Source organism: Cinclus cinclus, chromosome 14 (assembly GCF_963662255.1).
Source record: "Cinclus cinclus chromosome 14, bCinCin1.1, whole genome shotgun sequence".
NCBI lineage: Eukaryota > Metazoa > Chordata > Aves > Passeriformes > Cinclidae > Cinclus > Cinclus cinclus.
The window spans coordinates 5040486-5054827 of NC_085059.1; the positions used below are offsets into that span (position 1 = coordinate 5040486).

Genomic DNA, 14342 nt, shown 5'->3' on the forward strand with positions numbered 1-14342 from the left:
GTACATTTGCCTGCAGAGCAAGATTCTGAAAAGAAGCAGCAGAATTCTCACACCTCCTGGCTCTCACGACTGCTGTAGCATGAGCAAGAGGCACTAACACACAACACATTGATAAACAAACACTTGCATTTTATGACCCGTATTAATCTTACTTGATTGGCAAAACGTGTCAGGAGAGGATAATGCAGTATGGATGTCTTTAGAAAATCATTCCAGGAAAATGGATGGGATCAGATTTGTAGGCCTCTTTTAGCAGCTAGGACAGATGAAATATTTACTCGCTTTTTAAAGTCGTTTCAAACGACACCACAGTGACCTCTTCCACCCACGCTGTCTCTGGACAGACAGAACACTTCTCCCTGTAGTACTATCACAAAACAGGATAACTTTGCAGAGAGACACCATTGGAAGAAGAGTTGCACACAAGGCTTCTCAAAACCAGGCAAGCATGCAGAGATTATCCTGCACATCCCAGTTCTTTGAACAAATGTAAAATGTAGTAAAGAGCAGAACTGATCAGCAGATCAATCAAAGAGCCAGTCTTCAAAGCATCACCTCAAAGGCAACATCACATTTCTTCAGCACGTGAGCTTCTTAAAAGGTACATGACTCTGCCACTTCTCATGAAAAAACTGCTGCACCTGCACCATGCCCCTTTGAATGGAAAGCATGTGACAGCAGAAAATAAAACACTTTTATTTAGAGAAGGCCGGCAACAAACGCTGCTCATGCCACATCTCCACCAGTACTCCTCACACACAGCACCCCCAAGATTCTCCACACACACTTCACAGCTCCCATGGCTATCATGCATCTTCCAACTCAGCAGATGGACTCTACTGGAAGAGAAGGTGCACAGACAACCTCTCCTTACCCTGCTTCATATTTCACTTCGTGCCATGGGTACGTGACAAGCAAGAGCATTTCTTCAATTCCTATCTCTGCAAGTGTTCCCTAAGAGAACAAGTGAGGGAAGAAGTTTTCACCTGCACACCTTCCTCTGCCACATGATCAGGCAGACTAGGCACGGATTTCAGATATTTAGTGGGTAATAAGTACCCAGTTAGCTCCTCCTAAATACCTCCAGGTACAGCATTTGCCATGGGGCCATCACTCAGTTATCTGTTTAAAAAAGCAGAATAACCTACAAAAACACAACCAAGGAAAAAATTAACACTGTGGGATATTGCAAATGTGCACCAAACAATGAAAGAAGCAAATAAATAACAGCCCCTGTGCCACTTAACCGGCCTTCACAGCCAGCCCTCAGAACACTCCTCCCTAACCTGTCACAATTTCCATTGGGTTTTTAACCCCATAACTGGCAAGTACACGGAAGCAAAAGGCCAGTGTCCCGCACAAAATACCTCTAACCTGCACCAGGATGGGGCCATGGGCGTTTACCTGAAAGGAGAGGTACATTTCTCTACAAGGCTCAAAGCCCTGGCATTTCAGAGCATGTGAACTGCAGCAAGTACACAGAAGTGCATCTGATTAGTGAAAGATCTCCAGGACACTTACACAGGAGCTCACACCAAGGACCACAGCCACTGTGTAATCTGCTTGGACACAGAAGTATAACAGTGTCCCTCAAATCACAAATACATAAACATGAACTTTTCCATCATCTTTGCATCTTTTACACATCCCAAATTGTACCAGAGCAAAACTTTTACCTACCCTGTTTCAGGACTGACAGGGTTTTTCACCCTGCCCAAACATCACAAACACAGAATGCTATCTTTGCAGAAAGTCACCATTGAAGGAAATGTCTTGCACACACGGGTCCTCCTTACAGAGAAGAAAAATTATAACATGGATGCATGTAAAGAGATTTCTCTTCTTAGTAGAAATAAAGAGTGTTCTCAAGTGCACAACCGATATATAGCTCAGATACAGGCCCAGTTGTCCAAGTATCTGCCCAAAGACACCAACATCCTATCACAGCACAGAGCCAAGTGGGAGGAGATGACTCTCAGACCTGAATGTAAAATGTATATCTGTGCTCAGTAACAGTCATCCACAGGAAGGACCCTGACCCTGAATCGGGAATCCCACCTGGAGAATAACATCCAGGTTATATCTTTCCTCTTCCTGACAAGCAGATTGATATTATCAATGCTGCCCGGACCATTCCTCTACATGCGGCTCAAAGATGACAGAATAGACGATTGCTATTCTTGCTAATGTGCATTATCAGGGGGGAACATAAAGGCCGAGAGCAGAATGAAAGGAGAAAGGGGAAGTTACAACACCCAGAGAAGCCCCAACAAAATAAACGCATGTACTTAAGCAAAGAAACGGATCCTATTAATAACCTAAAGGTAATGTCCTCAAAACTTAACCCTTCCATTCACAAGAAGCTAGCAAGACAACCAGTGTTCCATGTCTTGAAGCACAGTTACACTCTGGCACTGGATGAAAAAAAAAAAGAAAGCCCTGCTCTGAAAATCTCCATCCAAGGGCAGTCTCCCTTCTCCTGCTGCTCCCAACAACTTTCAGGCCCTGCATCCACCACGCCTCCAAGCTGCTCCAGAAAGAAGCAAATGCCAACAGAACACCCTTAAACGAAAGTTCACCTTCATTTTCGGCAGACCAACCTATGCAAGCGAAGGACCACGGTGGGAATACTTGGTGCCTGGCGCAATCCTTTGCTGCGGACAAAGATCAAAGCATGGATAACGCAAAGACTTTTCCTGCTGACCCCCACTATGCACCATGCACAACGATAAAGGCTGAGAGCGACGTGCACACAAGTTCCACGCAAAGCCATCAGCATTTTGTTCGACACATTCAACCTATTCAAGCACAGGTGCTGTTGGGAAGACACGTGAGCCTGCTAAAAGGGTGAATTTCTTAATAATGCGATACATCCGTCCAGAAGATCTTGTACTAACAGGAACACAGAGAGCACATAGCACATGGGACATAAAGGAAGAATACCTGGAACCTGAACAATAACCAAACTTCCGACCTAACCAAGAGACAGCCAAGAGCAGCCTTCTCCCTCCTTCCTTCTTCACAAACTGGAAATCTGAGGACCGACGCCGTGTTCACAAAACAACAACGGACACGAGTCTTCAGAAAGTCACCGAATGAAACGTCACCTTGTTTTTAAACCAAATCTCATAGACAAGCCAGAGGGCACGGCGCGGGAAGAGCAGGGCATCATCAAGAGAAAGCGCTAGGAGGAAACCTGTGCAGAGAAACTCACCGAGGGAGCGGCGGGATCGACGGGAAGGGCGGCGGCAGGGTCCTCGTCCCCGAGCAGCGGCGCGGGCTCGTCGGGCAGCGGGCGGGCCGGGAGGGTGTCGCAGCAGGCGGCGGCGGCCGAGAAGCGCAGCCGGCTCTCGCGCGAGTCGGCCGTGAGCGACACCTCGTGCGAGTAGGACTGCAGGAAGGCGCGCACGCCGTCGATGCCCACGAAGTGCGAGACGGGCACGCCGCGCAAGGAGGCGCCGCTGTCGGGCGGCAGCAGCTGCTGGCGGCGCCAGCGGCGCAGGCGCAGCGCCAGCAGCAGCAGCAGGAAGGCGAGGAAGAGGCAGGACACGGCGGCCACGGCCAGCACGAGCCAGCGCGTCAGGCTGCCGGCCGGCTCGCCCGGCGCCGCCGCCTCGTCGGCCGCGCCGCCCAGCTCGGCCAGCAGCTCGGCCACGCTCTCGGCCAGCACCACGCTCAGCGTGGCCGTGGCCGACAGCGCCGGCCGCCCGTGGTCCTTCACCAGCACCACCAGGCTGTGGCGCGCCGCGTCGCGGGCCAGCGGCGAGCGCGCCGTGCGCACCTCGCCGCTGTGCGGCCCCACGCGGAACAGCCCCGGCTCCGTGGCCTTGGCCAGCTCGTACGACAGCCACGCGTTCTGACCCGCGTCCGCGTCCACCGCCACCACCTTGGCCACCAGCGCGCCAGCCGGCGACGAGCGCGGCGCCAGCTCCACGACCGACCGCGCCGCGCCCGAGCCCCGCGGCGCCGCCGCGGCCGGCGGCGGGTACAGCACCTGCGGCGCGTTGTCGTTCTCGTCCGCGATCAGCAGCAGCACCGACACGTTGCCGCTCAGCGCCGGCGCGCCGCCGTCCTCCGCGCGCACCCACAGCCGCAGCTCGCGCACCTGCTCGTAGTCCAAGGAGCGCAGCGCGTACAGCGCGCCCGTCTCCGCCTGCACCGACACGTACGACGACAGCGGCGCGCCCCGCACCCGCCCCTCCGACAGCCGGTAGCGCACGCGCGCGTTCTGCCCCCAGTCCGCGTCCGTCGCGCGCACCGTCAGCACCAGCGCGCCCGCCGCGTTGTTCTCCGCCAGCCGCGCGCTGTAGCGCTCCTCCGCGAACACCGGCGCGTTGTCGTTCACGTCCAGCACCCGCAGCGCCAGCACCGCGCTGCTCTGCAGCGACGGCGACCCGCCGTCGGCCGCCCGCACCGTCACGTTGTACTCCGACACCTGCTCCCGGTCCAGCTCGCCCGCTGTCACCACGCGATAGTAATTGTCAAAAGATTTCTCCAGCCGGAATGGGACATCCCCTTCGAGCGAGCAGCGCACCTCGCCATTCGACCCCGAGTCCCGGTCCTGCGCGTGAAGCAGGGCCACGACAGTTCCTGATGGGGCGTCTTCCAAGATCTCTCTCAGCGCCGACGACACTGTGAGTTCGGGCGCATTGTCGTTCACATCTGTTACCGTAACCAGAACTTTGGCAGTATCGAAAAAGCCTCCCCCGTCATGTGCCTCCACGTCAAATTGGTAGGAATCGCCTTCCTCGAAGTCCAGGCTCCTGAACAGGATGATCACCCCCGTGTGGCTGTCCAGCTGGAAAATCTTCGATGCTTTCTCGGTAATTTTCTGAAACGAGTATTTAATTTCCCCGTTCAGCCCCTCATCCGAATCCGTGGCCGTGACGGTGACGAGGATGGAGCCTACGGGCACGTCCTCGGGCACACGCACCGTGTACTCCGCCTGGCTGAACACCGGCGCGTTGTCGTTCGCATCCAGCACTGTAACACGGATCCGAGCCGTGCCCGTCCGTGCCGGATCGCCGCCGTCACTCGCCCTCAGCACCAGCTCGTGAAACGCCGCCTCCTCCCGGTCCAGCGCCTTCGCCAGCACCAGCTCGGGACGCTGATCGCCGCCGGGGCCCGCCTGCACGGCCAGCGAGAAGTGCTCGTCACCGCTCAGCTCGTAGCTCTGCAGGGAATTCCTGCCCAAGTCTGGGTCTTGAGCATCTGGCAGGGGAAACCGCGACCCCGAAGCTGTCGCCTCAGTCATTCTCAATTCTTTTTCCGCGTCTCGGAAGCTTGGCGCGTTGTCGTTAATGTCCGTGATTCCCACCTGGATTTCGTACATCTGCATTTCCCCCTCCACTATCAGCTCACAGCGCAGCACGCATTGCTGCACACGCTCGCACAGCTGCTCTCTGTCGATCCTCTCCGCAGTCACTAAATGTCCCGTCTTCCCATGCAGAGCGAAATACTGCGTCCTACCTCTTTCTATTAAGCGAAAGCCGCGATCTCGGAGGTCCAGCAGCTGCAGCCCCAGGTCCTTGGCCACGTCGCCCACGAACGAGCCCTTGGGCATCTCCTCGGGCACCGAGTAGCGCAGCTGCCCCCACGCCGCCTCCCCCGCCGCCAGCAGGATCACCCAGAGCAGAGCTCGCTGCCGCCGGCCCCAGCGCCTCCCCGCCGAGAACATCTCCGCCGCGGCACCGCCGGTATCGCAACTGTTCAAGCAGCTCTCCGCCACTGACTAGCGATCCGGGCTCCTGTACAGAGGTGCTTCTGTAGTCCCCTCCGCCTCGCTTAATCCGGTTTCGCAGAGAGAGTATGGTCGCAGACCGTCCGCCGCTAATCCTGTCAGGTAGCCAGCAACCGGTCGAGCGGGTCCGCAGCGGGCGGGGCTGCAGCGCTCCGAGCTTCCTCTCGCTCCTCTCGGTCAACAGCGGCGCCCGCAGCCTCCTCCCGGCACTGCAGCACCGAGCGCTGCCCGCCCTCCCTTGCCCACGAGCAGCTTGCTGGGGTGGCTTAGTAGGCAGACACGTTTCAGTTTTCTCCTGCTGACCCCTGCTTGATCATCCAGCTGATGACGTGCAGACAGAAGCAACACGCCTCCTATGGTTATGTTATTTTCACCATAAGGGAAATTGTTTTTATCGTGGTAATACCACATAGATAAAAATCTCACGTAATGTTAAGTTACGAAAGCAAGGACTTCTAATGAAAAAGTCTGGAAGCACAAATCCCCCCCACAAAGCTTTTATACTACTCGTGTTTGAAGCACTCTCTGCATTACCTTTCTACGGATCGAAACAGTGTCAGAGTCTAGAGAAACAACTCGTGAACAGTCGCAATCCCCTAATACCACACTGCACGTCCTTACTTTGCATCCGCACATACAACTACCATACAAAAGTTTGCACTGCTCCCCTTTCTATGGGTACGAGGTCGGAATTTTTCATTACAAGCTTATGTAGCACTGAACCCACGGTGAACCGACACAGAGCCTTACTCTGACCACTCAGTCATAGAGAGGTTTTGAAATTCTGATTTCACCCGACTCAGTAGAGCAAGCTTTTCTACAGCAGCCATCACTCAAAAGACGAGAACAAACTCACAGAGGTGGAGCTTCCTATTTCATTGAGCCACATGCAACTTTCTCTCAGAAGTCATACAGCATAAAAACATTTACCAGCGGGTTTTCTCCACCTACTAAAAGTCAATAAACGTAGCTACGACGAAAAAAAAAAACCAAAAACTGCCAGGAATGAAGGTTCTCAAATACAAACTCCTCATGGACGTCTCATTTTACATAATAAGGATCCGCCTCCTACTATCACAAAGCAATTCAGACATAATTTTTTCCCAGGGAAAAGCATTAAACTGAGCCAGAATATGAGATTAATAAAAAGAATTTCAAACCTCTACATACCATTCATGGAGCAGAAATAGAAAGGAAAGAACGTCGCTCTAACCATACAAGTCTAAAAGCTAATGTGGCTGTAATTGCCATTTGTGAAGACTAGAAGACAGCAAAAGTAGCTAGACATGGCACGATTTAATGCATTTTGGGAAAGCGCAAAAGGGCACGAAAAGATCCAGAAAATAAAAAGCAACCCTCATGAGAATACTGCCTATACCACGCCGTAGGGGAATGGTTCAGAGAGGAAAAACGTCAAGGACTTACAAACCTGCGGTGCGTGGGGATCAGTGGGCACCTCGCCCTCGGCGACGCTGCTGCTCGAGATCTGCTTCTCGCAGGACTCGCCGCCCAGAAGCTCCTCCGCTGACAGCACGGGCACCGGCGGCGGCGGCGGCGGGGGCCAAGAGGCCTCGGGCACGGCGCGGGCCGGCGCCGCCACGCACAGGTTGTAGGAGTAGGGCAAGGTGCCCTCGCAGAAGTCGGCCGGGAAGGCGGCGCCGGCCACCGAGAAGCGCTGCGCGCCCAGGCAGCGCAGCACGGCGGGCGGCCCGGCCCGGCGCAGCCGCGCCAGCACGGCCAGAGCCACGCTCAGCACCAAGAGCGCCGACAGCAGCGCCAGCGCCAGCACCAGGTAGAACTGCAGCTCGGCCGCCGCCGCCTCCTCGGCGCCCGCCGGCCGCTCGCTCAGCTCCGGCAGCGCCTCCTGCAAGCTCTCGGCCAGCACCACGTGCAGCGTGGCCGTGGCCGACAGCGGCGGCCGCCCGTGGTCCTTCACCACGGCCACCACGCGCTGCTTGGCCGCGTCCCGCTCGGACACGGCCCGCGCCGTGCGCACCTCGCCGCTGTGCGGCCCCACGCGGAACAGCGCCGGCTCCGACGCCTGCACCAGCTCGTACGACAGCCACGCGTTGCGCCCCGCGTCCGCGTCCACCGCCACCACCTTGGCCACCAGGTAGCCGGCCTCGGCCGAGCGCGGCACCACCTCGAACGCCGTCGGGGCGGCCGCCGCGGCCCCTCCCGCTGTCGCCGCCGGCCACAGCACCCGCGGCGCGTTGTCGTTGCGGTCCAGCACGAACACGCGCACCGTGGCCGTGGAGCTGCGCGCCGGCGCGCCGCCGTCCTGCGCCCGCACCGCCACCGCGAACTCGCGGCACTGCTCGTAGTCCAAGGAGCGCTGCGCGTACAGCGCGCCGCTCCGCGCCTCCACCGACACGAGCGGCGCCGCGCCCGCCGCGCCCGCGCTGCCGCCCGCCAGCCAGTAGCTCACGCGCCCGTTGGCGCCCGCGTCCGCGTCCCGCGCCTGCACGCGCAGCACCAGCGCGCCCGCCGCGTTGTTCTCCGCCACGTACGCGCTGTACGCCGCCTCCTCGAACACCGGCGCGTTGTCGTTCACGTCCGACACCTCCAGCGCCAGCTCCCTGCTGCTCCGCAGCGCCGGCCTGCCCCGGTCGCGGGCCACCACCGTCACGCGGTGCTCGGACGCCTGCTCGCGGTCCAGCGCGCTCGCCGTCACCACCTTGTACGAGCCGCCCGCCGACGCCACGATCGACAGCGGCGCCTCGCCCGACAGCTCGCACCACACCTGACCGTTCTCCCCCGAGTCCGGATCCTTCACGTTCAGCACGGCTACCACGGTGCCCACCGGTGCGTCCTCGGGCACTGGACTCGACAGAGACAAAATTGTGATCTCGGGCGCGTTGTCATTCACATCCAGGACCTCCACCACCACCTTGCACTGTGCCACCAGACCGCCACCGTCCCTTGCCTCCACCAGTAATGTATAGCCTCTCGTGTCCTCGAAGTCCAAAGCCTCTTTCAGCGTGATCATTCCCGTCTCCGCGTCCATTATAAACTTCTGAAGCACCTTGGCAGGCATTTTTCCGAAGCCGTAAGTTATGCGAGCATTGTTGCCGCTGTCGGCGTCGGAGGCGGAGACGTTTAACACTCTCGACCCCGGGGCAGCGTCCTCCCGCAATCTGGCACGGTACCCATCCTGCCCGAACACGGGTGGATTGTCGTTGGCGTCTGTCACATTGACGAGAATCTTAACAGTTCCGGATCTAACTGGATCTCCGGCATCGACCGCCGTTAGTACCAGTTCAAAAGAGCTCTGCTTCTCCCGGTCCAACGCTTTCTCCAGCACTAATTCGGGCTGCTTACTTCCATCAGGGCTCTCCTTCATGACCAGAGAGAAAGACGGGGTGCTGGTGAGTCGGTAAGTCAGCTGCGAATTGCTCCCTGAGTCAAAGTCTTGGGCACCCTCCAGGGGAAAACGAGCACCGGCGGGAGTCCATTCCCCTATATCAAATTTAAGAACAGCGTTGCTAAAGGTCGGGGAGTTGTCATTCACGTCCTCGATGGACACCTCAATGTGGAAAACGTTCAGCGGGTTGTGCACCAGAGCCTCGAAGCTGACGGAACAGGTCACCGACTCGCCGCACATCTCCTCCCGATCCAGCCGCTCATTCACGTACAGGTTCCCGTTCTCCTCATTCACCGTGAAGTATTGCTTCTCCTCGCTCAGCCGCAGCCTGCGCGCCGGCAGCTCGTCCGCGCTGAGCCCCAGGTCCCGCGCCAGCGGCCCCACGAGCGAGCCTCTGCCCAGCTCCTCGGGGATGGCGTAGCGGACCCGCTCGGCCGCCGCCCGCCACCACAGGCACAGCAGCACCGCGGCCGGCAGCGCTCGCCCGCCGCCCGTGCCGAGCCTCCGCCCGAGCCTCACCGCCATTCTCCGCCGCCACAGCTCGCCGCGCCGCTGCCTCCCGCCGCTGCCCCGCCGCTCCCTTCCGGCCGCTCTCGCCGCACACCGCACGGATCGCCGAAAGGCAGCGCGGCGAGGCCGCTCGGGCCGCACTCGGACGCCGCTGCTGCCGGCCTCTCTCCGCCTCTCTCCGCCGCTTTCCGCCGCCTCTTGCCGCTGCCGCCGGTGCCGCTGCCGCTGTGGCCGGCGCCGGGCGAGCGAGCAGCCTGCGGGGGCAGGACGCTGCGGCGGCGGCGGCGGCGGCTCCAGCGCCGCTCGGCGGCGGCCAACAGCGACACCCGGAGGCGCCGCCGCGCCGCTGCAGCCGCCGGATGGCCGCGCTCAAGGGGGCCCGGCTTTGGGCGGGGCTCAGCGCCTGAGCCGGCTCCGGGCTCTCTCCTTCATTACAATCAACAAGCGCGGAAGCAGATGCGATTAAATCTGAGTAGGCGTTTTCCATACTTTCAGATCATCTCCTTTTGTTGCAGTGAACAATCGGAAGTAAATATGCCAGAGGAGTAAAATCAGCTACTCTTAATAAAATCGAGGTGAAACTGTCAGAAGAAGAAGCGACCGTATAGCTGGGGAAGACTTTAAAAGCTCTTTAGCGCTGCGGTATATTTTGAATTGTTATATTAATTGGGAAAAATTAATAGTCATAAGGTTATAGTTGCGTTGGAATAGTCAATAATATTCTGTAACACATTGAAGCAAACGTCTTTTCTCCCTTGTCCTGGTTTGGCTGTGAAGCAATCTTTATGGTCGTGTAGTCTACACCTCACTACTCAGGTTTCTCAAAGCCCCTTCCATCGAGACTCTGAACCATTTCAAACATGGTACATCAATATCTTCTCTTGTCAACCTGCTCCTGTATGTCACCACTCTCACTGAGAAACATGTTTCACCTATGACCAGGCTTAATCTACCTTCTCTCTTTTTCAAACTATTGACCTTATCCTATCAAGATGGGCCCTAGCAGAAGCTTCTCTCTGTGGAGACCCAGAGAGGCATTCCCAGTTAAGGAAAAGGAGACGCCTCCAGCCCTGTGCCCTCTCCCTGTCCGTCAGCCTTTCGGTCACTCCCACCCTGTTTTCCTGTTGGCCCGTGCCCTAACCCCACCCTTGTGACACCCCCGTGTCCCCTGGTAACTGGTCTGTAAGGGTTCTTAACCTGGACCCCCTCAGCCCCTCTTGGCCTTTTGTTCTCTAAACCATGGACAATGCACACACGTGGCTCAAATAAACATCTCTGTGAAACCCCTGCATAAGGCCCTTCCTGCTCCCTTACTTGCTATCACCCCAACAACTAACGGATACAACATCTCTCCACATTTCTGTTATGCATTTTATATAGCAAACATCACAATAAGTTCTTCCCAGCTCCTTTTCATCTCACGCTCAAGACCTTCTCTCTGCCCATCTACATGGCAGAGGTGTTCCATCCCTTTGAAAATGTTTGTTTTCCTTCTCTGAACATACTTTAACAGGTCTCACAAAAACACAGTGAAGACAGAAAATCTGCCTTGTCCTGCTGGCCACACTGTTTATTGTGCAGCCCAGAATATGATTGACTTCCTAGTCTGCAGGAACCCACTGCCAACTCATATCCCATTTGTCACCCACCAGGACCCCAAATCCTCCTCCAAAGCTCTCAGTCCCTCAAGTTTGTACGGAAAGGGGATTGCCCTGACCCAGGTGCATGATTTTGCACTTGATCTTGTTGAACTTAATAAGGATGACAGGAACCCACTCCTCCAGACTGCCGAGGTCCCTGGGGATGACATCCCATCCTTCTACTGAATCAATGGCACCACTTAGCTTGGTGTCATCTGCAAACATGGAGAGGGTACTCTCAATCCAATTAGCTGTGTCACTGATAAAGATGTTGGATATATTGGTCCAAGTACAGCCCCTTGAAGACACCACACATTGGTAGTTTCCAGCTGGGCATTGAGATACTGTCTACAACTCTGTGAACTCCACCTGCACTTGGAAAATAGGAAGAGATGGGACCTTTCACATGAGATCAGATACCCCGAGGTCGCACTCAAAACAAAAAGCAAGGCACGAGTAATTTCTTAAGCACAAGCTAAACAAATTGGATGGTACACATCTAATTTCATTTCATGAAGTCATCATCAGCTCTCGTGTTGTTTTTCCACTGTGTGGCCTGTTACCTTCCCTACAAATAAAATTCCCTAAATGTACACACTTTATAACGGGCCTTGTTCCTATACTACGAGAAAATATGAGAGACTACTTTTTTGCTTTTTCTTCATTTGCTTTACAACAAAAATCCTCGTTTAGGTGATTAAAGGGAGTTTTTGCTGCAAAACAACACTTGCATCTTCCAATGCAAAATGTCTTTTCTCCAGAAAGGGGGAAAATGAACCATGACCTTCCAGGAAACAAAGTCCTGAAAGGAAGTGTTAAATACAACTGTGAGAAAACTGTGTATCATAATGTTCCAGAGACACAGAGGTGGATAACGGAGGATTAACACAAGAATCACAAGCCATTCTATTCAGATATCATTGTTCCAGGTACACACGTTCTAACACCTTATTGTCAGAGGACTGCCATTGCCTTTCAAATCGGGCAAATCAGGATCGTAAGACAAATTATACAGGCCTTGGCAACAGGCATGAAACCAAACCACTGCTCATCCAAAAACACATTGATCCACCCCTCTTTTCCTGGTTCTGAGCAAATCCCTTGCCTTCCTTGCTCTGCATTCACAAATTTTGGTTGCACTACGGGTAGTACCCAGTGTTTGGCTGCACATCAGCCACAAGCAAAATAACACAAAATTCTGTGACATTCTAGGGAAATAAGGGTGTACCAAAGTCTTTCTGCTGGCAGCCGATCACCTCCATGGATGAACATGGATGAGAACACCTCCCATGGCCTGATAATCTGAACAGATCTCTACTTTCTGGGACTATGAGCCAAGCCAAAGCCTACTTGTAGAACATAAGAAACACGAAAGGAATAGGAAAGCCACAGAAGAATCGTGACTTAACATTTCAGACTATGTCAACTATAGCAAGTTCACAGGAAGCATCATCTACCTTGCCTAAAGTACACAGGAGGATCACATGGGACTTTACACCAAAGACCACAAGTGTGGTTCTCTAAGCAATTTATTCAGAAAACAAGAAAAGTGCACAGGACCGTAACTACGGGGATAAAAACAGGGGAAATGGAATGTTTATACCAGCCTTTCACACTCTTCAAACTATACCACAGCAAACTCTTTTACCTGCCTTATCTCTGTGCAGGCAGAAGGCTTCAGTGTGTTCAAACACCACCCAACAGAAACCACTTTGCCAACAGACACCATCAAAATATATTTCCCACACAACTGCTCCTTATGGAGAGTAAAGATCACAGCACAGGTCCACAAATACGAACTTCTCTGCTCACTCTCATTTCAAGGAATGTGAAATGCTCAAGCCCCCAAACCACAATTTCCTAACAAAACTACCATCCCATGCCCTCCATTTTCCACAAACAAACAGTTTAAATGCTAAAAAAACCCCAGCAGTTACTTACATGAGCAAGATCCATTAACAACATCTGACGGTTGGTCAAGGCTGGAAAAAGCTCAGTACACCTAAGACAAGACTTTATATACTTTTTATATACTTCATATACTTGTTATATATACCATTTTTTCCCACAGTCTTACAAGCACATACAACGGGAAAAGTGACAGTTCTTAGACACAGAGTCTTTGAAGCATGTTTGTGCTTCCATGGATAGGTCTGCAGACAAGTCCATCTAAGTCTGTATCTGTTTGGGATACAGGAGAAGGGGAAGTTCTACAGGTGGCACAGATCTTGGCACTAGAAATGCTGTGAAAGCACTCTGAGCCAAGTGGAGCATGCAATCCCCTCTTTTCTTGCTCTGAGGCGAGTCTCTCACTGATTTGCCACTGACTTCTCACCATGAATATTTGACAAGAAAGAGTGTTTACTAAAGTGATGCTTTGCAGAAAGGCACCTCTCGACGTTTTTTCCTTTAGATCTGAAACCATGAAAGGCATGTACAGGACAGTCGGCAGCTCTGGCAGACGTCATCTTCCACACGGCCCACCTTCAGCTCATTAGATCAAGCGAGACTACAAGTTAAATCATGCACAGTGGAAGGGATCATACCATACAGCTCCAGATGAGCGCTCAGAGTAGCTACATAATTCCAGTATTTATTAGGTTCTAAGTGAAGTGTTTGATCTTCCCAAATCTTCCACCATGGTATTTGTTGTAAGTACATATTTAAGCTTTAGTTAAGGATTGAAGAAAAGATGCAAACTCATAAGGAGAACCTCCCAGGGCTCCCCATATAGGTGGAATAAAGTGTCATGAAGCTAAATATTTTGGGATGATGAAACTCACATTGCCTGATGCTACAACTGGGCACTGGTCAGGGAAAAGGGCAAACTGTATTCCTTGTGTATTTCCAGAGACCTTCACACACAGCCCCCAGGACTCTGATCTTCAGCACTTCTTAACTTACAAAGGGTCCTCTGACCCTCATGAGCTGCAAGAACATGGAATAAAACTCGCAGATGCACAGAAGAAGACATCTGTAATGTGCACTGCACACCGCCAAGGTTGGGAAGCGCCTCCCTCAGCAAACTTCAATACCTTAATATTTCAGTGGGAGGTGCTCAAGCAGAGTATCTAAAAGAGAGTATCTG

At 54.1% G+C, this 14342-nt stretch overlaps 2 protein-coding genes across 2 annotated transcripts; both read right to left on the reverse strand.

Moving 5' to 3' along the window:
• Nucleotides 1-47: 47 nt before the first annotated feature.
• LOC134049775 (protocadherin gamma-A10-like) lies at nt 48-5677 on the reverse strand. The gene is made up of 6 exons (XM_062502447.1): nt 3215-5677; nt 2872-2892; nt 2711-2798; nt 1522-1559; nt 875-954; nt 48-72 (listed from the first exon to the last, which is right to left on the reverse strand). Exons 1-6 carry the CDS (start codon nt 5675-5677, stop codon nt 48-50), a joined length of 2715 nt encoding a protein of 904 aa, XP_062358431.1.
• Nucleotides 5678-7112: 1435 nt separating this feature from the next.
• On the reverse strand, nt 7113-12516 carry LOC134049776 (protocadherin gamma-B5-like). Its single transcript, XM_062502448.1, has 3 exons — nt 12483-12516; nt 11332-11469; nt 7113-9982 (listed from the first exon to the last, which is right to left on the reverse strand). The coding sequence occupies exons 1-3, from the start codon at nt 12514-12516 to the stop codon at nt 7113-7115; spliced, it is 3042 nt and encodes a 1013-aa protein (XP_062358432.1).
• Nucleotides 12517-14342: the final 1826 nt, after the last annotated feature.

Bases quoted from the DNA above. Each gene is read 5' to 3' on its own strand.
- LOC134049776 (XM_062502448.1), bottom strand. From the start codon at position 12,516: ATGGAGGTGATCGGCTGCCAGCAGAAAGACTTTG. The intron at 11,470-12,482 runs GTACACCCTTAT...CCATGTTTGCAG, and splicing joins CTGCCAGCAGAAAGACTTTG to ATGACACCAAGCTAAGTGGT. The intron at 9,983-11,331 runs GTCAGGGCAATC...GGCCCCCTTGAG, and splicing joins GTGCAAAATCATGCACCTGG to CGCGGCCATCCGGCGGCTGC.
- LOC134049775 (XM_062502447.1), bottom strand. From the start codon at position 5,677: ATGTTCTCGGCGGGGAGGCGCTGGGGCCGGCGGCAGCGAGCTCTGCTC. The intron at 2,893-3,214 runs GTGAGTTTCTCT...TGTTCCTGTTAG, and splicing joins TCGATCCCGCCGCTCCCTCG to TACAAGATCTTCTGGACGGA. The intron at 955-1,521 runs GTAAGTGTCCTG...TTGTTCTCTTAG, and splicing joins TCCTTGGTGTGAGCTCCTGT to GGAACACTTGCAGAGATAGG.